This window comes from Leptonychotes weddellii, chromosome 13 (genome assembly GCF_054177405.1).
Source record: "Leptonychotes weddellii isolate Sample4059 chromosome 13, ASM5417740v2, whole genome shotgun sequence".
Classification (NCBI taxonomy): Eukaryota; Metazoa; Chordata; class Mammalia; order Carnivora; family Phocidae; genus Leptonychotes; species Leptonychotes weddellii.
In genome coordinates, this window is record NC_138381.1 from 56623219 (window position 1) to 56645211 (window position 21993).

General features: G+C 45.8%; 1 protein-coding gene across 4 annotated transcripts in view; it reads right to left on the reverse strand.

Moving 5' to 3' along the window:
* HIRA (histone cell cycle regulator) overlaps nt 1–21993 on the reverse strand; it is a 90231-nt gene that overhangs the window by 41957 nt on the left and 26281 nt on the right. For 3 of the 4 annotated variants that reach the window (XM_031040935.2, XM_031040937.2, XM_006744977.2), the window contains 9 exons: nt 18134–18229; nt 16319–16479; nt 14351–14518; nt 12141–12254; nt 10108–10178; nt 8885–8990; nt 6587–6802; nt 5518–5603; nt 922–1119 (listed from right to left, as the gene is read on the reverse strand). In XM_031040935.2, coding sequence (XP_030896795.1) covers nt 922–1119; nt 5518–5603; nt 6587–6802; nt 8885–8990; nt 10108–10178; nt 12141–12254; nt 14351–14518; nt 16319–16479; nt 18134–18229 — 1216 coding nt within the window. Of the gene's footprint in view, nt 1–921; nt 1120–5517; nt 5604–6586; nt 6803–8884; nt 8991–10107; nt 10179–12140; nt 12255–14350; nt 14519–16318; nt 16480–18133; nt 18230–18914; nt 19037–21993 lie in introns of all 4 variants that reach the window. The other variant, XM_081801608.1, reaches the window with a different exon arrangement.

The window sequence follows — 21993 nt, forward strand, 5'->3', positions numbered from 1 at the left end:
AATGCACTCACATTTGCCCCACTGCATTGTTCTGAGAGCTTCTGGGGTAGCATGAGGCCTAGAAAGTGGCTCTTACAACCCTTTTTTCTCACCATACAGCCATATCTCCACAACCTGAATACAGCATCTCCACCCCAAACCACCAGCTTTTCCTGCTTCAACAAATGGTCTGATGAAAGAAGTCCCCACCCAGAGTCCTGAAGCCACGGTCTATCCCTGGCCTTCATCCTTGGCCAAACACACTGTGGCCTGGGTGGCCCCTCTCATCTTACCTTGGCAATTATGCATTCTTCATACTCTCCTCCAAGTGCACACCCCATAGCCCTTGTCTTTTCCACAGGAGAGGCCTAGGCTTGAGCCTGTAAACTTTCCCCCATGCCCAAGCACATCACACATGCTGAGTCCCAAAGCCATGGAGCCTCCTACTGACCACATCCACCTGCCTGGACCCCATACCAGACATCTGACAGGCATCTGGGAGCCCCCTCCTCCTCTCCCAGGATCTGCAGGGCCAACTGTTAAAATGTCTCACAGATCTGGAGCTGTCTGTCCTTCCCCAGATACCCTTCCTGAGATAACTGGTGTGGCAATGCTCCTGACTGTGCAGTGGGGGACTAAGCCACTTCCAGTGCAGACCTGCTGAGAGGTGGGGCTGACCCTGCGGCCGGCGATGTATCCCTGGCCGGTTCCCACCTTTAGGAGCACATCTTGGGCCTGCATCTTGCCCCAGGAGGTGAAGTCCTTATGGTCCTGTGTATCAAGAGACTCACCTGAACAAGGTCCCCCTCCCAAGCAGGCCCTCATAAAAAAATCAAGCATCTCTTTCTTTTTTTATTGAAGAAGCCATGAAGTGTCAGTGGAGCTGTGTCCAAACCTGAACTTTCCCCAGGGACAGGAGCAAGCCTTGGCATGCCCACTCACCTGTCCTTACTGACAGTATCACCAGCCGGCCTGGCGCCAGTTGTAGCCACAGGCTCTGTGGAGGGCTTCGAGGCGCCAAAGGAGTTGGGGGTATTGGAGTCCAGGGGCAGTAGCTGTGGATTGCTATGAGAGGAGAGCATGGTGCCCGCCAGGGAGCCCGAGAGTGGGATGCTGTTAAAGAATGCCGTGGAGAAGTCCCTGTTGTCAAGAACAAAAATCAGCCTGGGAAATCAGCCTGAGAAATTAGACACCACATCAAGTACTTTCTATGTTTGAAGTAATTTTTTTCTGGGTCCAAAGATGAAGTCTTTTTGTGGAAGAAAATGTGCAAAGTTACAGAAAAGTAAAAAGAAAACTAAAATTATGTCGTACACTATGTGTAATTGAATCTAAGATGAACTGGTACTTTATGTACCACTAAGAAAGAAAAAATTACTACCAAATGTAATTGTTAGATGCCACTGATTATAAAATGTACCGACTTCAGAGATGCTAAAATGTGCAACATGTGTCTCAGAAGTCATGAAATGCAGCATACGGAGTAAAACTCCCTTTCATTATGGGCTGTATGGATATACCATAATTTACCTAACCAGCCTCTACTGAGGAATGCCAGGGCTGTCTCCCAGCTTTTTCTGTAACAGACACTGCTGTAGCAGGAGGCAAGATACTGCAGTGCTAAGGCTAAGGGCCCTGGGTCAATCCAGCCAGGTCTCACTCCTTTGCCATACACAAGCGCTGGGACCTTGGGCACTTCAACCACTCTGTGCTTCAGATTCCTATCTGCAAAACAGAAAGTGACAGGACCCTCCCCATGAGGTCAGGACTAATGTGGTCAGTGTAGCACACATTTAGAACACACAGTAGCTGCTCAAAGATGCTCCCTATCATAATCGTCATTGCATTAGTTGTTTCACATATTACATGGGATAAATTCCTAGAAGTGGAATTGCAGCAGCAGATAGAATGTTCATTAATGAGTTCTGATTAATAGTTCTAAAGTGCCCTCCTTGGAGGTTTAAATTCCAGCTGTGTATGAGAGTGCTTATTTCCCCAAACTCCCACCAAGTCTTACCAATTTGATAACTTGACAATCTGATGAAAAACAGTACCTTACTGTAGTTTTAATTTGCAATTATTTTGATGTGAGATTGAAATTTTTTCATATAGAAGCACCTGATTTCCTTTTTTGGTGAACTGTTTATATCCTTTGTATTTTGTTCTATCTGGTTACTGGTCTTTATTATTGATTGCAAGACCTATTTAACATACTAAAAAATTCCCTATATGAGCAAGAAGTATTTTCCCTAGGATTTTTTTTTTTTAAGATCTTATTTTTAAGTAATATTTACAACCATCATGGAGCATGAGCGACTTTTTATGGTGCAATTTTACTTGCCCCCAAAACGTTATTTTTGTGTGGTCTAAATTTTATGCCATTTTTAAAAATGACTTTTTTTTTTAACCCCTGAGATCATAAAAATATTCTTTTAGGGAATCTTCTAAAATTTTAAACAAAAAAGCTAAACATTAAGAAAAAAAAAATCTCTGAGCTGTTCAGAATCTATCTAATTTTAAGTTGTGAGGTAACTTTGTTTCTAGAGGGTAGGTAGTCCTGACTCTCATTTATTAGATTAGCTGATGTTTCATCACTGATGCAAAATGCTACCTTTAAAATTCCCATAAATATTTGGGTTTACTTTTGTGTTTTCCATTGTAGTCTATTACTCTATTCGTGTGTTAGTATCCATTTTATTATAGTTTATAAGTTTTAATTTCTGGTGGAGCTAGTATTCTCTGATTTTCCTTTTCAGAAATATTTCAGCTATTCTTACTTATTTTTCCACATAAATTTAGAATCAGCCTAATTCTGAAAACTCCTGTTAGTTATTTGTATGGGCTCATGTTGAGAGAGATCGATCATCTTATGATGTTGAGTCACCCTAGGGAATAAATGGTATGCATTTCTAGTTATTTCTTTGAATTTTCTTTTAGTTCTCTCAGTCTTAAATTTTTTCTTCATAAGGATCTACATTTTTTTGTTACATTCTAGGTATTGCATTTGTGAAAGTGATTTCTTCCTTTATATCTTCTAAAGGTAGTTGCTGCTACTTGATCGGTTGTATCCAGTCATTTTATTGTCTTCTTTTATTATCTATGGCAGTTTTCCCAGTTGATTCTCTTGTAGATCATACCATCTTTAAATAATGATACATTTTACCACCTCCTTTCCAATTTATTCTTTCTCTTGACTAACTGTATGAGCTAGGACCTCCAGAACTATGTTAAAGTATAATCAGCAAGAGTGGACACTTGTTTAGTTTTTGAATTTACTTTAAAATAAGGGAGAGTTTTTATCAAATTAAGGAAGTATCCATCTATTCATATTTAACTAAATTTTAAATCAGAACAATGTTGAATTTAGTAAAAATGTCTCTTAGGCATTTGTGGAGATGATCATATATTTCTTTTGATCTTTTGACATGTAGAAGCAAATTAAGTTTCCCAAAATTTGAACCACCTTGCTTCCCTGTAAACCTTACTTGGTCATAGTGTATTAGCAATGTAACACACTATAAGTTTCTGTTACTATTTTCTTTAACATCTTTGCACTGACATTCAGAAATGAGATTGATCAGGCATTTATTATGTTCTATCTTTGTCATGTTTTTGGTGTAAATATTATGCTCATTTCAAAAAAGGTTTTGCAAATTTTCCTTCTTTTTCTATGCACTGGAGTATTTTTAATAGTATTAGAATGATCTGTCCCTCTAATCATTAGAATGATTAGAATGAAAACTTTATTAGAATTTCCCTGTGATACCTTCTTAGTCTGGTGGCTTTTGGTAGATTAGCTCTGTGATAGCATCTTCTATTTCTTCTATAATAATTTAGTTGTATAGATTCTTCAGTTTTTATAATTTTATTTTCTTCAAAATCATCTACTTTCAAATTTATTTGCACAGAATTCAGTACAGAAGTCCTTCAAACTTTTGATTCATTCTTTATCTGTGATTATTTCCATTTAAAATACTTGCGCTTTTTCTTTTCTTGCTTGATTAGCTAAGCTAATCATTACCTATTCTGTTGCTATTCGTTTTAACATGGGAACCAAGAGGGCAAAACAGCCTTTAAGACCAAAAGAATCAAGTTCTGGTGCCAGAAATATGTGCCCTGTGGCAGAAAGTTGGTTTAAGGCCAGGTAGAAAGCCACCTACCACCTCTGTCTCCTCATCAAGTAAGGCCTGAAAGGATCCATAGAAGAAAAGTGCCACCATCCCCACCACCTCCAGGACCCTCACTCCCACAAGCCCTTCAGTGTTCAAAGCTCAGTCACATACCTGTCTCATTTGGTCCTAATAAAAAGTAAACATATGGCATTACGCACTAGGTTAATAATGGGAAAAAGACTTGATCAAGGGAAAACCACTCTTCTGGGGGAGTAAGACCTGGTTCTGGCTCCATCTGGTGAGGTCTCTGCCCTCCAGGGCCTCAGAACCTGCACACTCTAACATGAGGAGGTCAGATCAGCATATCATATGACTGAAGGTCTCTTCAGACTTCAAGGAAGATTTAGGACAGCTCATGGACGAACAAGTGCAAAGTGCAAAGGACTACTGTGTGTGTGGTGCCCTGAGCAGACTAGTTGAATGAGTATAAAACCAGAATGAATCACCTTGACAGTGGGGGTCTATTTCTTTCATGCAGGGCCTTATCATCCTTTGAATCAACATACACTGTTTTGGGGAGAATGACCAATATAAAAGCAAGCCTGACTACAGATGCTACACAGCAAATGGTGACTGAGTCCACTTTCCCCCTTCTTTGCCCCCTCAAGGAAATGTGCCGTAGAGCCCTATTCTCTGTCCAGCAATTCCACTTCTGGGAAGTATCCTGAAGTAACAGTCACAGTTGTGCTCAAAGATTCATTTACAATCACAAAACACTGGACACAAACTACAAGTCCACAGTTAAGGGGCTGGTCAAGTAAATCATGGTGCATTCACAGCCTGGGAACCTGGACAATCAGCAAGCCAATGCTTCAGAGGACTATTTATTAAAAAGGATGCAAGGTCAAGATACAGGAACAAGTGGGGAAAAAAGGACCAGAGATACAGATGCCAAAATGTTAACAGTAATTATATCTCAGAGACTGGATTACGGGTAATGTTTATGTCCTTCTTTGGGTTTTTACTATTCAACAGTGTCTATATAGAAGGGTATAAAAGGGAAAAATGAAACAGAAAAAAATCAGTCCGACTTCTCTCCCTGGTGTCTTCAATGCCCCACCAACAATGAAGCAGAGCTGGCCATGTGGACACACTGGCCCTGTGAAGGCGCCCTCGCCCTCTGGCTTGTCACGGGCTCCTCCCTGCCCACCTTCTGCATGAGTCAAATGTGCATAAGGGCTCTGTAGGAACCACAGGGCTTTGAGGCTGGTGGGAGCCGGGCTCAACGCCCCCATTTGCAGATTCTATGGGTCAGATTGGCCCAAGAGCCTGTGAAGACCCTGATTATGAAAGTGCTAACTGGTGAAAGGAGAGAGGAAGACCTCCCCAGATAAGGCCACAGAAAGCTCGTTGAGTGAACAAGTACCCGGTGTCCAGCTGTGCTATGCAGAGAGGCGTGATTCTTCTGCGACCATCTGCTGTCCGAGTCTCAACTTGTTTCTTCAAAAGATTCTGGCAAAGTAGAGTGACATATATGAATAGAAAAGTTTCTGCCAAATATTTCTACATATCAAAAAATAAGGCTTCCAAGGAAATGAATTTTAACTTCCCTTTCTATGGCCTTTCTGGTCCAACTAAACTAAGCCACTGAATCAAAAACCAAACATTTTTGTCAGGTGGGTGTTCAACTTCCTGCACAATAAAGCAGCAAGGACAGAAAGCTCCCAGCTGAACCGGCTGCAGCACCTTGCTCTCCATCACCAGTACTGCAGGCCCGGCCAGGTTTCCTGGGCAGTGAGCACGCGCTGTTTGGCCACTCCTGCCCAGCAGCCATGGGGCTTACTGAAGGAAAGAATGAAGGAAACCTGCATCTGCAAGCCACTCTTGTCTCTAAGCTGTGATCTCCAGACATTCTCTCATCAGAGTCATTTCTTCCACTGAAGGCTCATATAATCAAAGGTTTCCAGTCACACATTGTGTCTCAATTACCTGGGGAGGTTTGTTACCCTGCACAAGCTCCTGGAGGTGGTTTAAGCTCCCCAGGTGATCTAAGCTCCCCAGGTGATCCTGACATTTCCTGCTCTGTTCCTGCCCCATGTCCACAGTGAGACATGGGCTTCCAGAGGAAGAAGCGGGGAGCCCACAGACATCTCCTAAGGTCAGAATCTGAAACCTACTGTTCTCAGTGTCGAGAATTTCCTAGAAAGGCTAAAAGTGAGGTCTGGAAGTTCCCACAAGAGATGACCTCCTCCAGAGCTCCTTGGGACAAAGAGGCTTTTGATAAACTGCCTTAGGCTCCATTACTACCTCATGCAGCTGATGGCAATAGGGCCAAGTAGCCCCAAGCTGGCTCACCCCGGGTCCTGTTCTAGGCACAGCATACACTTGCCTCCCTACCACTTGTGTCTGTACTCTGTTCAACAGACTGCATGCTCCCCTTGCCCTGTCCCTGGGTATGTACCCAAGTCCTCAGTGCTATGGGGCCGAGCCCTCACCTTCCTAATGTCTTCCAGACTTTCCCCATTGACGACACCAGCAACTGAGGCAGCTGAGCTTGTCTCTCTGGCCGAGGCACTCTTCTGATCCAGCTGCTGTTGTTGCTGCCTGCGTTGGTATTTGAGCATCTCTGGGTTTTCAATGACGGCTGTGGAGAGCTGGGCCTCAGTCATGATGGCCAAGCTCTTGCCATATGTGGACTGGTGAATGCGGCTCTATGGGAAGCAGAGAGAAGTGCAACAGACCAGTTGTGAGCAGCAAAGTGGTGGCTAGTGCCCACTAGTGTGGGCGAGCTGCATCTTGGCTCTCCTGATTCTGAGAGTGGAAAGGGTCCTGGGCAGTGGTCCCAGGGCCCTGGGTGCCAGCTTGCCCTCGCCTCCCACACTTTTCTGCCTGTGGCTGACTAGATGACTCTGGAGAAGTCTTACACCCTCTCTAGATGTTTAGAACCTCTTGTGTATCTAGAACCAGGGATGAAAGTGAATGAGTAACTGATGAAACACCTACCACGTGGTCTGGTGCAGAATGAATGGCAATAAACATTTGCTGAACTGAAATTAAGACACTCAAATTGCTAATGTAAGGTTCTTAAATCACTCCAAGGACCCCAAACACTTTTTGGGGAATCAGATGCTAAAATCCAGAGCTTCCTTTCCCTGTTCTTGTCTGCAGTTGTCAGCCCCATGTGGTTGGAAGTTGATGTGAGGCTGCTAACAGTGTCTTAGAGTAAGGGAAGGCCTGGCACAACAGACTTAGGGAAATCTTTCTCTGCCCCTGCTGTTCCCTAACATGTCCTGACGCTTCTGAGCAGGGCCCCTCCCTCCACCTTCCCAGGTCTCACTAGTCCCATGCGACAACAAACCAGATAGGACCCCAAGTGGGCAGGGACAGTGTCCACAGCACATCAGAGTGACCGGTGTGATGAGAAGCAGATTCATACAAGGATGTGCTAATGACCAACTGAGGCCAACAGGACATATGCCTCAGAGCAGAGGATACTGGGGAGGGGGAGGTGATGCCCTGGGACCCATTTCTGCAGGGCCTGGTGTGCTGTATGTGGCCAGGAACCTCCCTCCGTTGTTACCTGTCCCTTCTCCCCTCAATCCCTCCCTGAAATCTGGAGGCAGAATTCAGAGTTTGGCAGATGTTTACCTATGTTTCTTAAACATGGGATCCCTGCCTGCCATCTGGGAAATGGTAAGCTAGACAGTATTATTCTGTAGGGCTCCCCCCGACGAACCAGGACTCAACAAGAGGGAGGGGAGTGCACAGCAATCCCAGGATACCTGACAACAGTGACAGGGTAGAAAGAAGACCTGAGGCCACTGAGATACTCATCCCTTCACTGACCAGTGATTCCTAGGGAACCAGGCCATTCTAGGTATGTCAAGAAGGCAGACCCCTATCCCCAAGGGGTTTACATCATTGTGGGAGGTCCACACAGTAGCTTATGAGGGAGCCTCTACCAGTAGTTGCACCTTGAAGGGGAGAGCTGCCCACCTCCTCTGGGCTTTCATAAGGCTTCTTTCAGACAAACACATTTCACTAAGTGTCATCAAAGGCCCATGTATAGAAATGTCTGCTTTCTCAGTCTACGGTCCATTAAGCAGGACCTTTCCCAAAGTCCTTGAAGAAGAGCACATGGGCCACCCTGTCCTGGGCAAAGCACAGTGGGGAGGCCTATGGGCATGGCTCATGGTTCTGTTCTCATACCTAAGGGTCATGTACGGTCTCTGCAAAGAGCCACACTATTTTCCGAGGCTTAGTTACCTCATTGATAAAATGAATGAGCCCTGCTTGAAGGGTTTTGTATAATTCATATGAAATAATATATGCAAAATGCATGGCCCAGAGTCTGGCATGCAGTAAGTCCTAAGAAATGACCAGTATTACTGTTATAGTTGCTGCTCCGTGGCAACTATGTCTCTACAAGACAAGGAAAGTGACATGAGCAGGGACCCTTGGGAGTCACTCTCACTATCTCCCAGGGTGAAAACCTTCCGGTGTGTGGCTAGTTATAAGCTCAAGAAAAGATGCCCAACTTGTTTTATTCTTAATTCCAGAACTGATTTCTGACATGAATAAGAGTCTCATCTTTAATCTACTTTGTAAAGAAGATAAGCATTATGAGCTATAAAGACAAATACCCAATAATACTTTAAGAAACAATGTGTCTGTGTATATCCTAAGAGGAGGGTCCAATCGAAGGGGTCTGTCAGAGCGGTGGTGGCTATTTCCATGGCCCGATAGCAAGTGCAGCACTCAGGCCACTAGCTGAAGGTGTACTGTTCTCTTACCTTCTCCTCCTCACTCAAGGGGTCTCCGAGCTCATCCTGGGAGAAATCTAGGAATGCCACAGAGCCATCCATGGAGCACACCAAGATGCCCAGCCCATTCAGAGTCCTGAAAGAGATGGCTATTAGCAGCCTGGGGAGCAAGTGCCTATGGGGCTTACTACAACTCCAAGGCTGGACCAGGAGGATGGCATGCAGGACTTTACAGAGATGCCAGAAACCCTTCATTCCCTTCTGTGGCATTCCCTGGTAGGGTGGGGGCAGGGGAGACAATCACACCCTAGCAGGTTCTGGTGTCCTTTAGTTCTTTTTTTTTTTTTAAGATTTTTTGTTTATTTATTTGAGAGAGAGAATGAGATAGAGAGAGAGAGCATGAGAAGGGGGAGGGTCAGAGGGAGAAGCAGACTCCCCGCTGAGCAGGGAGCCCGATGCGGGACTCGATCCTGGGACTCCAGGATCATGACCTGAGCCGAAGGCAGTGGCTTAACCAACTGAGCCACCCAGGCGCCCCTGGTGTCCTTTAGTTCTAATTCTAAGCAAATGTGCAAATTATATCTCATCTTGTATTTTTTTTTTTTTTTAAGATTTTATTTATTTATTTGAGAGAGAGAATGAGAGACAGAGAGCACGAGAGGGAAGAGGGTCAGAGGGAGAAGCAGACCCCCAGCTGAGCAGGGAGCCCAATGCGGAACATGATCCTGGGACTCCAGGATCATGACCTGAGCCGAAGGCAGTCGCTTAACCAACTGAGCCACCCAGGCGCCCCTCTCATCTTGTATTTTGTAAGAATTTCATTTTTAATTGTTTTTGAAACCACTTTTAAAAAAACATTAAGTATACATCTAAATGAAGTCACTGAGAAGCAGAAAATGTGTCTCCGCACTTGTGCTAATCTGGTTCATGCAATGACAAAGTAAAGTGAAACCAGAATCACAGCACTCTCCATTTCCCAAATGCCAGTTTGCCTAAGAAGTATTTTCCAGGGGCAAATGCCAACAAAGCAAGGAGCACAGCAGCAGACACTCTCCCAATGGCAGGCCCAAGCTGCCCTTTTCTGAATCATGTGCAGACAGCACCCAGGGGTCTGCTCTGGCTGCCACACCTTGGGGAGTAGGAGGTGGGGGTAATCCCTGGCTGCCTGACCCTAATCACATCCGGAGGCCTCGTGTTCCAATGTGTGGCTTCTCTTTTCCTAGCCTGTGCATTGTAAGAAGAATCCATCTTACCAGGAAATATCCATGATGGATTTGTCGAATAACTCATGGATGACAACCAAAGGCCGTTTCAGACACGTGAGCTGGAGGGAAAGAAGCAGGAAAGGTTAATGAAATGAATGAAAACTGCTTTCTGTCCACTCAGCTCACCAACAGTCCTAGAAGCCTTGGTCTGAGTTTTTGTTGACATATAGGGCATATTTGACTCTATTCAAACAGCAATCAGCAAGATCCCAAACTGTGGAAACCAAAACCTGCCAAAATAGGCATTTTAGTGTGGCCCCTGTCTGAAGGGCTCGCTGTGGTCTGGCAGAGGAGATGGCTTTATACATAGACAACCAGAAATGGAGAAGGGAGTTCTAGAAAGGCAGACGAAATGACCTGAGCAGACGTCTACAAGCAGGTGTAGGATGCCAAGGCCTGGGTAGAAAATGAAGCAGCAAAAGTAGCACCCAGGAGAGGAAAACAGCCTCGGAGAGAAGCCAGCACATCTTCTCTGGGCCCAAGGAGTTCTGGTATGTATTAATGCAAAGCTCGGAGTAACTGGCTACATACATCACATGGGCTCATTCTACAAAGTGTGTGCAGATAGTCCAGCAACACCAAAAACAGTTTCAGTTGCCTTGAATCCAGACCCACAGTTAACCACTATAACACTTGAGTTATTTTCTCTTGATCTCTCTTATGCAAATATTTTATTCTTTGGCACATGATTGTGCTTGCTTTTTCATCTAATACATAATAAGTACATAATTAAACACTGTAAAAACCTCTCTTTGATGACTGCACAACATTCACCACATGTATACCTGTATCTAGTCACTAAAAGGCTGGGCTGTGTGCCATCTCTACAACCCCACAGCTCACATGCTAGTGTCTGGCCACCCTGCTGACAGGTCTAGGGGCCACAGCGTAATGGGCTGGGAGGGAACACGTTCTGCATGGCTCCCATCAGGTGCTGCTTCTGTGGGGGAAGAGCTGCTGCAGCTACCCTAGTCCTGAGAATAGGGAATCTGAGCTACCTGGAATCCACAAGAAGAATCTTGCCCCTCCCCTAATTTCCACTTCCAGAAAAAAATAGCCCCGTCTATCTTCCCAAAAATGTGCCTACAGACCACTCAGAAATCTGGAGCCTGTGTTAACACCTGACCTCAGCATTATAAGAAAATGAGGACACGATCAGTGATGTTTTGGTCAAAGCACCACAAATGGAGCCCCAGGCCAGAAGGAGCCCAGGAAGAACATTCCCGGAACTGCCTATGATGGCACTAGGGTTCAGGTTCTGAAATGTCACGTGAATAAGGGCCTGAAAAAAACCCACAGTGTACACAGCAATTTCTCTGTGACAAAAAACTGTAACAAATGTAGTCAGAGGATAACCTTCAAGTCTACAACTACAAATCCATTCTGCTTATGGGGGAAATTAATAACTAGTTAGGAACAAACCACTGATTGCAAAATGCAACAACAAACATGAATCTCAACAATATTATGCCAAGTGAAAGCAACACAACTACACAACTCATCAATGTGACAGACATCACTGGAGTGGTTGCCTTGGCCAAGGGGGGTTGGGAAGTGGGGTTTTGACTGGGCAGGGACGAGGGGTTATGGCATGGTGGTTAGACTGTATGTATGCATGTCATACATGTATGACAATGCACCGGGGTGTATACTTTAGGTGAATACATTTGCTGTAGGTTATATATAGATAGAAAGGTTTTCTAAAAGGAAGCAAACACAACACACCAACTGAGGGTATTCCCTGAGTCTGGACACACAGCTGCTCTGACTGGGGCTCAGGGTGGCCTCTCCAAGCTGGGCCCAAGCCCATTCTTCAGTCCTTCCCTCTTCCTGGGGTAACGAGGGGGCCTGATCCCAGGTGTAGGGCGGAAGGACACACTGAGCACCACTAGAAGTGTAGGGGAGGTCTCTCCCCTTCCAGGCCTCTGGGCTCCGCCTCCTTCACCAGCTCCGTTTCCTTCCCCCTGCAGGAGCCACAAAAGCTCTTGGTAGGGGGTTGGGGGGAGGGAGTGGGGGCTCACCCAGACAGAGAGAGAACGGTCCTTGCTGCCAACAGCACAGCAGCAATATGGGCAGCTGGGCTTTGCAGAACTCCCATTCTTCTGCTTCTTTTTGAAGATTTTTGGGTTGAATTTCTAAAACCAAATAACAATGTTAAAATAATTAATCAAGCATCAAACATATACCCTATGCCAAGTATTAGAAATATACCACAATGCCAGCCTTGTCTGCAGGAAACCCACAATGACATATCCTCCGAGCCCCAGGCACTCGTCATGCTTTACTTCATCTTTATAACTACCCAGGAGGCATTTTGCTGAGGTTGAAACAGAGTCTCGGGGAGGCCAGGAAATGTGGGCCAAGTCACCCAATGAGTAAGTGGTGGGACAAGGATTTGAAGTTGGCTCTACCAACTCTCCATTTCTGGGCCTGCAGCCAGGTTGATGGCATGGGAGCTACTGAAACTGGCTCTCTGAATTCCTCCTGGCCTGAGCAAGGCCAGTTCCAGGACCTGGCTTTAGGGACAAAGTCTTGACAGAGGTCAATGGGATTGTCAGATATCCACTCCAATAATCCCTTCCCCTTCACTGTAGTTGTTGCTCAGAGTCAAAACTGTCTAGTATGTACTGATCAGCCCTGAATAATCTCACTTGGCCAGGGACGATGGCTAAGTCACGCTAAAGTCTGCACTGGGGGCTATCCTCGGTGTAACCTGGGTGCTGCTTTTGGTAAGGTTGGAAGCACACAAAGAGCTCCTGCCACATTCCTGAATTGAAAGGGATGGGTACTCTAGACTCAGAGCTGGAATCCCCAAGCCAGGACAGTTGAGGAGGAAGGGTGGCTCCCTGGAGCCTGATATCAGCAGGCCTGGCCCACAGGGGTTTTAATTCCTGAGGGCAGGCAGAAATGGCTAGTGGTGCACAAAGACCAGGCAACACAGAACCTGGAGGTGTGCACCCTGGGTTTGAGTCTCACCCTGAGTTGGCTGAGAGGCCTCAGTACCACGGTCTCACAGAGACACTCTTACAGTGCCCATGAGGACCACCTGACAGTCATGTGGAAGCCCTGTGCTACCCTGAAGCAGTGATTTTCAAACATTTCATAACAAGGACCTGGCTTCAAACAAAGTCCTCCGTGGGCTCCAATACAAAAAAAATTAAAGCAATATTTTATTTGTATAAAACATATATATCTTAAGTCACAACATATAATATTTATTATTATTATTTTAAAGATTTGAGAGAGAGAGCCAGTGCATGGCCAGAGTGCCCATCCCCAGAGAACCTTGATCAGTCTGCTGATTGTGGAGCCCAATGAGGGGCCCGATCCCATGACCCATGAGATCATGACTTGAGCTGAAATCACGAGTCGGACGCTTAACCAACTGAACCACCCAGGCGCCCTTGTAATATTTATTATTAATTTAAATAGTCGGAAGGATTAGGCCATTTTAAGGAACATGAAAAACTGAGATCAGGGTCCTGGATGATCCTTCACTTTTATCAACCTTAGCCCACCAACCTATTTACTTTGTTTTGGTTGCCCAGTGCTGAGAAGATCGTTAATGGTAGTCCACATCTTCTGATACCCTTCACCCTCCACGACAAGGTTGGGCGGGGCAGCTCCAGACTCAGGTGATCCACAGCATGGCCTCACAGCTATGCCTGGCCATTGCTGGGGTGCAGGCACACGTGCTCAGCAGGCACATGCTACTGGGGCACTTGTCAGGACCACCATGCTTGAACACCCAGGACCTGACCCAAATGTGTAAAATGGCTAGTGTGGAGATACAGTGTTCCCAATCAAAGACCAATTTTGGTGATATTCATTAAAACATGTGAGCATGTATTCTGTTTTATAAAATCTGTTTAAAAATTATGAAACGGGGCGCCTGGGTGGCTCAGTCGTTAAGCGTCTGCCTTCGGCTCAGGTCATGATCCCAGGGTCCTGGGATTGAGCCCCACATCGGGCTCCCTGCTCAGCGGAAAGACTGTTTCTCCCTCTCACACTCCCCCTGCTTGTGTTCCCTCTCTCGCTGTGTCACTCTCTGCCAAATAAATAAATAAAATTTTTTAAAAAATTAAAAAAAAATTAAAAATTATGAAACATAAGTAATTAAAATGAAACAAGAGTGTGGCATGTGCTGACTCTCAGAGCCCACAACCTCAGTCCCACATGTGACCCAGCCTTGGGGCAAGACACCACCCAGGTGAAGGCTAAGTACACTCACCACGACAGTCACAGCTTTCCGGTGCCCGACAAAGTCCATGTTGGTCTTCCAGCCCTCCCGTTCAATGATCTGGGCAGTGGGGCCAGAGTTGTTCATGGCGTGGGCAGACACCAGGTAGTGCCCATCAGGTGACCAGCTGAGCCGCAACACATGGGTTGTCCCTCCACACTGAAAGAAACATCTGCACTTGGAAGGAGCTCAAGACCAACTGTGTGACCAAAACTCTGTCCTCAAGAATAAAGTTGAATTCTGATTTATAAATGTATGATGGTGGAGCATGTACACAAGCTCTGGCTATGCTGACAGCTATAACATTCCAGTCTCTCTAGGTGATCTAATAAAAAAGGCTCTGTCAGATGAGGTTGGGAGCTGCAGCATCCTACACTCCCCTATGGGAGCTGAGTGCAACAGAGTGGCATAGGCCTGAGGGGATCTGTAGGATAGCCACCTCTTTTAACTGTCAATTTTGTTTGGGACAAATATGTCCGGCCGCTGACCTCTTTCTTCTGCCTAGCATGTTAACCCTACCACAAGAGGTCTGCAGAGCATTCACTTCAGTGGAGAAAGAGCTCTGGGGACCCTTAGGAGCCTATCTCTGTGATGCAACCAGTGACCATAAGCCACTACACACTTTCTCCAGCCTGACTCAACTGAAGCCTGGTGTGCTACTTGCAAAGGAGAAGAGCATTTTAAAGTCCATATAAACCATAAAACGCATGGCAGAAAGGCACTGTTCCCCTGACCTGGACTAGGGCTGAAGTGAGGCATCCCTCCACATTATTATTCCTGCAAAGTGAGATGATATGGGCCAGAAAGCCTGCCCCCTAAAGCTCAAGGTCAGTCCAGGGCAGCCTTAAAGACTTAGGAATTAAGATCTTGGCCTCAGAGCCCCAGAGAAGGGTAGGACAAGGCGTGGCCTTGAGTGTAGTGACATACCTGCCTCAAGCCCACTCAGGCCTACCCGAGGCTGAGGAGTCCCACCAGCTCCCACTGGGATTCCAAACACTCCTGCCTATCTCCATAGCTGACCCCAGAAACCCGTATTAGTGGGACCCCGCTGCCTGCTTGCTGGAGCCCTGAGGAAGAGCTCCAGAAGGCATGAGGACTCATGTTGTCTGTACCAGGCTGCAGCCAAGGAGGGCAGGACTAAACAGGGTGAATACCAGTGCTAATGCAGTGCTGTTGATTTGGGGAAAACTGAATACATGATTTCCACCTTCCTTCTGCAACCAGCCCCGGGGGCACATGTCTACATCTCCTGCAAAACTTTGCTCACAGCCCTTCATCTGATGCAATCAGCACTCCTGGGCTGCTTCTGCACATTCTGGACAACTCCATCACCATACTCACAACAGATGTGAAAGTCTATCTCTCCCAGCAAGCTCTAAGCTTCAAGGAAAAGACTCCATCTCAGTCCACTTTCATTTCCTTTATCCAGTACTGCCCTTCTCATAGCAGGCACTTAAGAAATATCTAACAAATAATGGAGATCTTGAACTCTGATTCCACATGAAACAAGAACCCAAATAAAAGAAAAGGTAGTAAAATACTACACCAGTCACTGCAGTCTGACATCCAGACATTCTGCACGCTGTACTGCTTACACTACCCAAGAAAGAAGTTGGCTGGCATGTAGAGTGCAAGTCAGTGAGTAAAGCCACAGCACAGTCAGGAAAAATAAGAGAGGGCCTCCTCTACCTGTGCTGCACAATGGTATGGAGGCATCACTAAGGTTCTCTTCAGCTTTTTCCTCACTTCAAAGTTAGACACTTAATACCATCTGAGAAATGAAAGATTTTCATCATCTGACTCTTTGGGCCAGAGTGCCCATCCCCAGAAAACCTTGACAGTCTGCTCAGGCCCCTAGACTCTGCATTCACCCACAAGGTATGGACTCCAGCCAGCTTCTCCTCTGTGCATGGAGGCCAGGGAGGCTGCTGGACCGAGCTCCCCGAGCTGTCTCCTTACCTCATCAAAAGGCTTGGTAATGCTGGTCTCCAACTGCCAGTCCAGCGTTCTCCATACCTTTAGGCTGCGGTCATCAGCTTGAGAGGCAATGTATTTACCAACAGGGTCCCAAGTTAACCCCTTTACCAAGCCAGAATGGCCTCTCAGAGTAGCTAGAATTTCTGTGGAGGAAAAGAGATTGGAAAAGCATTAGCTAGGGGGAAATGATGAGTCTACATAGAAACATGAGCTGCAATCCATGGGCTATGGAATGGCTAGCCAAGAGAAGGGACCTCAGGAGTCCACCTTGGCCAGCTCCCATCCCTGGGCACAAGCATCCTAATCTGATCTCTATCAAGGCAAAAGCAACTTAAAAAAAAAATTTTATTGTTATGTTAATCACCTCTAAATAAAAACAATAAAAAATTTTTTATTGTTATGTTAATCACCTCACCACATCATTAGTTTTTGATGTAGTGTTCCATGATTCATTGTTTGTGCATAACACCCAGTGCTCCATGCAGAATGTGTCCTCTTTAATACCCATCACCAGGCTAACCCATCCCCCCCACCCCCCCTCCCCTCTAGAACCCTCAGTTTGTTTTTCAGAGTCCATCGTCTCTCATGGTTTGTCTCCCCCTCCGATTGCCCCCCCTTCATTCTTCCCCTCCTGCTATCTTCTTCTTCTTTTTTTTTAACATATATTGTATTATTTGTTTCAGAGGTACAGATCTGTGATTCAACAGTCTTCCACAATTCACAGCACTCACCATAGCACACACCCTCCACAATGTCTATCACCCAGAAGACAAAAGCAACTTGAAAGAAGGACTGCACCCAGGAGACAGGCACTGTGATTTCCCGTTAGCCACAGCTAATACCAAGCCTGCACAAGCCCCCTAAAGGGCAGGCAAGCAGGGATCCAGGCTTGGGCCAGAGCCAAATTCTGCCCCTTTGACTTGTCTGTGGTAGGCAGCTCTGCCAGTGGTTTCTCCATCTGAACAGGAGGCCATGCCCAGCTGGGCTGTAACATTAATATTTCTGATCTGAACCTCCCTGGCAGCTCCCTGATAATGAGCAGGACTAACAGCTTCGGGGATGGAGCACTATGCTGAAAGTTCTTTGTAAGTCATCACTGAGGACAAAGGAGTATGAAACAGCATGTCCTAGAGATCTATGATCTAAATGCCACCCCAACTCTAAATCTGGCTGTGACCACAATGAAAATGCCCCCCCGCCCATCCTGGTGGCTTACAGAGAGAGAAAATGACTTGAACCAAGTTCATGGAGGATGCTTTTTTAGCCCATGAACAAAACTTATTCCAGATACCAAATAGGAACAAAAGTATCTTACTGGTTATAAACTGCAGTGATATGCCAGGTTATGCCATCTGTTGTGACTTTAACACATTAGTAAGAAATACTAATCTTTTGCAAAACTGGATTTGTTAGCCTATATCTGCTTAAGAGCTTCAGAGAGGAGATGGCAACTGAGTGGAGGCCAGAGCCCAGCAGTGGGGAGGCATGCCTTCAAGGGCATGTGTGTGTAGGGGGAACGCCAGGTGCCCAAGCACATGCACCACCACCCTATCACCCTCATGATCTGTGGCACATCCACGCTAGTACTCAGTTACTATTTTTCTTTTTAACATAAACCTCTTTTAAAATCTTAAACAAATGTCACTGACGAAGAAAAAAAGAACTGAGTTGCTGACAAGACACATGAATTCCCATTCACTGTGAGACACTTGTTACCACCAGCCTTAGGAGACAGAGAGCCCACCCTGCTCCAGATGATCAGCCCATTTTTGCCGCCACCCAGTCAGAGGCCCAGACCTGGGAACTTCACAGCATTCCAGATGACGACAGTGTTGTCCACGCTGCACGAGGCCAGCCAGGCATCATGGGGAGACCATGCTACATCCATCACATCTGGAAGACAGAGGGCTGGTGGTGAGTGTCTTACCTGGTGTGCAGACTCAGTGAGGGGGGCACTTGGCAACACCCGTCTGCCAGGTGGGCCAGCAGCCCCTAGCATCTCATGTTTGAGGAAACTTGACTTGAAATCATAACTAGACTCTTTCTTAAAAACCAATCTGTAAAACTTCCCCACTAAGGTTTATGAACTGGTCATGACATTTGAGGCATCTAAGTGACCTCCCTCACCCCTCACAAAAGAGGTAACTGAGGGCAGAGCTGAGAGTTTGGGGCCACGTATAAGAACCCTGGCTCTGACACCTGCTGGGTCTGTGGCCTCAGGCTCGCTAAGCTTGCTTCTCTTGATCCCAACTGGGCCTTTCTGAGCGCCCTTTGAGCACTAGAGGCACAGCACCTAGCAGAATGCCTAGCACACACAGCCAGAGTCCAATAGCTGCCCAATGAGTGGGAGGCCATCTTTAGGCCCTTCTCCTCACAAACTGGACCTCATCTCCAAGACCCCACCAGAGTATCCCTTCCTTAGAGAGCCCCCAAACATAATCACTCATGTTCAATTCTTTGTGACTCAGTTTTCTTATCTATAAAATGCAGATTAAAAAAAAAAACCCCTATGCTCAGAGGGTTATTATTATGAGGATTAAATGTGAGAAACTGCTGTAGCACGGTGCCAGGCACACACCAAGGCATCGATAAAGGTCAGCTGTGACTGTGACGGTGACGATGACCGGGCCCATCTCGCCGTGCAGGTGTGATTTTTCTAACCTCTGTGCCTGGTGCAGTGCTAGGTGTACAGAAGAATGGCTGGTGAGGTGAAGAAACAGAAACACAGCAGCAAGTTAATAGCTATCTAGTCCTCTTCTCATAGTATTTTTAAAAAAGGTGTAAGCAAAATACTCAAAACTTTTATTTTGTTTTTTTCTATTATTTACAATCTTCAGGGACAGCTTGATGATTTTTTTCCCCCAAGGTATTGCACTTTGTATTTCACACTGCATATGAACTAGTGTGCTGCATTTAGTATCCTCATAGCCTATGTGATCCTAAGGGCTCATTTTGTTTTGCTCTGCATTCTGTCTTTGAGAGCATTCACTACCATAAACAGACCTGATTCAACAATGAACTATTAACTGGGTCCCAGGTTTCAAGCTAATGAGCACATGGGTGTATGCCATTCACCACACTCTGGCTTATTTCTTGTGACTGATATCCCAAAGTGGGACTCTGGGCAGAATGCCTGAAGACTTTCCCAAGTCTGGATTCTCTTAACCCTGTAGACAGCTTTCCAGAAACCTCTATGATTTCACACTTTTATAAGCAGAATGTCCATTTCAAAATTCTATTATCTTGGGGATTATGATTCTCTCTTCTAACTTATTAAGTACATTTTTATATTTTAACTTCACTTTACTAATGAAAGTGAAGATTTTTCATATCTGTCTAAAGTTGTCTTCTTCAACTATTTTGCTCCCATCTTCTGTCTGTTGAGAGGCCTTCTGTGCAGCGGGTCTAACGAACACCAATGCAGTGCCTACAAAAATGAGGAATAAAAACCTCCTCTAGGAGCTCAGAGGCCAGGAGGGGCAGAATGTAAACATCAGAATTTCACCGTGGTACCTAAGTCTTAGAGCAGAGAGGTGGTCCGCTGGGAACTCCAGAAGGGAGATGTGATTTTCCGAGCAATTTCCATGGACTACTGATAATACAGGCATTAGCTGCAAATTCTATCAGTTTATCTTCCTATACTGTAGGAGATTTATATAGTAAAGTCTGTTATTATCCTTTGTGAGGTCTTTTATTGCCTTTTAACCTTAAAAAATATTCCCTCTGCTAGAGGTTTGATGAATATTCAATTCTGTTTTCTTCTGCTTTAATTATTTAGAATGTTTCTCTCTTTAATATCTGGAATTTATTTCAGTGCATGCTGTAATGAGGCTCTACACTACTCTCTACAAACCGTGTAATGGTTATTCTATCACAAGTGGGGAATACTTCTTTCTTTCCATAATTGGTAATTGATGTCTGCTTCACAATAATACACCAAGTTCCTAGGTACATGTAAGTCTACTTCAATGTTGTTAGTTTTGCCCCCAAACCCACGACATTTTAATCATTGCAGCTTTGAATGATTTCTTCTGCAACCTTCCTTATTCTTCCAAATGCCCTTTGGAGTCACTGCTGAGTTATGCAGTAAAGCCACTTATGGACTAATTTTCCACTAATTTTCTCCCTAAACCCCAGTTTTGGAGCTCCTTTCTTCAGACTATACCATTCCCGCTCTTTCCCACTGCACATCTACATACATCTGAGACCCTCCTGCATTTGAAGAGTTAAGTTTCTGGTCACTGTCATTCCAGATATTCTCATCATCATTCTTGGTGATTCTGGGAGGATGATATGTTAAATACCCAAGGCTCTTGGATCCTTAAATTCCGCCTCCTCCTCTAGTAACCTTGGCTTCTGCTACCTCAGGCATTCATTCCCAGTCATGCCCAGAGATCCCCCCAAACAAATCACTGTAATTCCTCCCTCGTTTGAATTCCAGCCCTCCCATAATCCTACCATCAACCGGTGCTTCCAGCTTCCTCTCAACTCCAACAGAATTTCCAGGTGCTACGGGCCTTCTGCTGTCTGTCTCCGTTTGGCTTAGAGTCCACCATACCCTCTGCTCTTCTATGTTTTCACGGGTGCCTGACAAAACCCAGCCTGGTTCAATCTAGCTCTGTACTCCCCTGGGTCTTTCTTGAGGACCCTCTAATGAGGCTTCCACCCAACTGCACCAACATGAACAGCACCAGCCAAGGCCATGGGCACCAGCCAAGGCCATGGGAGGCCTCCATGTCATCAAGTCCAATGGTCAATATCCTCAGTCCTCACCTGACCTCAAGACAACACGTGATACACTGCTTGATCGCTTCTCCTTCAAACGCTCTCTCCACTATCTTAACTGGCCTCCTCTCCATCTCAGCCTCTTTCACTAGTTCTCATCACCCTCCGAAACCCAGCCTCCACCCTTGGCCTCCAGTCCCATGTACTTCTCCCCTGTACTCAACTCTCACATATCAAAATGCCTATGCAGCAGGGCCACTTACACCTCTGCTAGGCAATGCAAACTAAACATGCCCCAAAGCCAATTCCTAAACATTTCCCTCAGCAAACATTTCTGTCCCACCTACACACCTGCCATCAGGTGATGGCAACTGCATCCTTGACACCCACCAGACCACAGTCCAAACCGTCCTGATCCTTTTGCTTATTTCACACCCTACATCCCATCCACCAAGAACTCTGCATCTGACCACTGCTCCTCCTGACTTCCACCACTATGACCCAGGTCCACTGTCTCTCACCGAGATTATGTCAGCAGCCTCCTCAGTGGTCTCTCCAGTGCTGCCTGTAGTCTGTGCAGCTGCCACAGGCCTCCTCACTGCTCTACTCAAAATCCTACTGAGCCTTCCCATCTCACTCAGAGAAGAGCCCCTCACAGTGGCCATGTCCTAGCCTCAGGTGGTTCTGTGAACACACCAAGCACACATCCACACTCCAAAGCTACTGTCCCGGCTATTCCTTCAGCCTGGAAAGCTCTTTGGATGTACACAGTTGTCCCCTAACCTCCACCTGGTCTCCTCTTGGATGTCACCTTCTCATTGAGGCCTCCTGGAAAACCCCATCTCATTTTGCTCCTCAGCACTTATCTTCTAGTTTCTGATGTGACTAGTTGTCTGTCTCTCTTATAAGAATGCAAACTCCCTGAGGGTAGA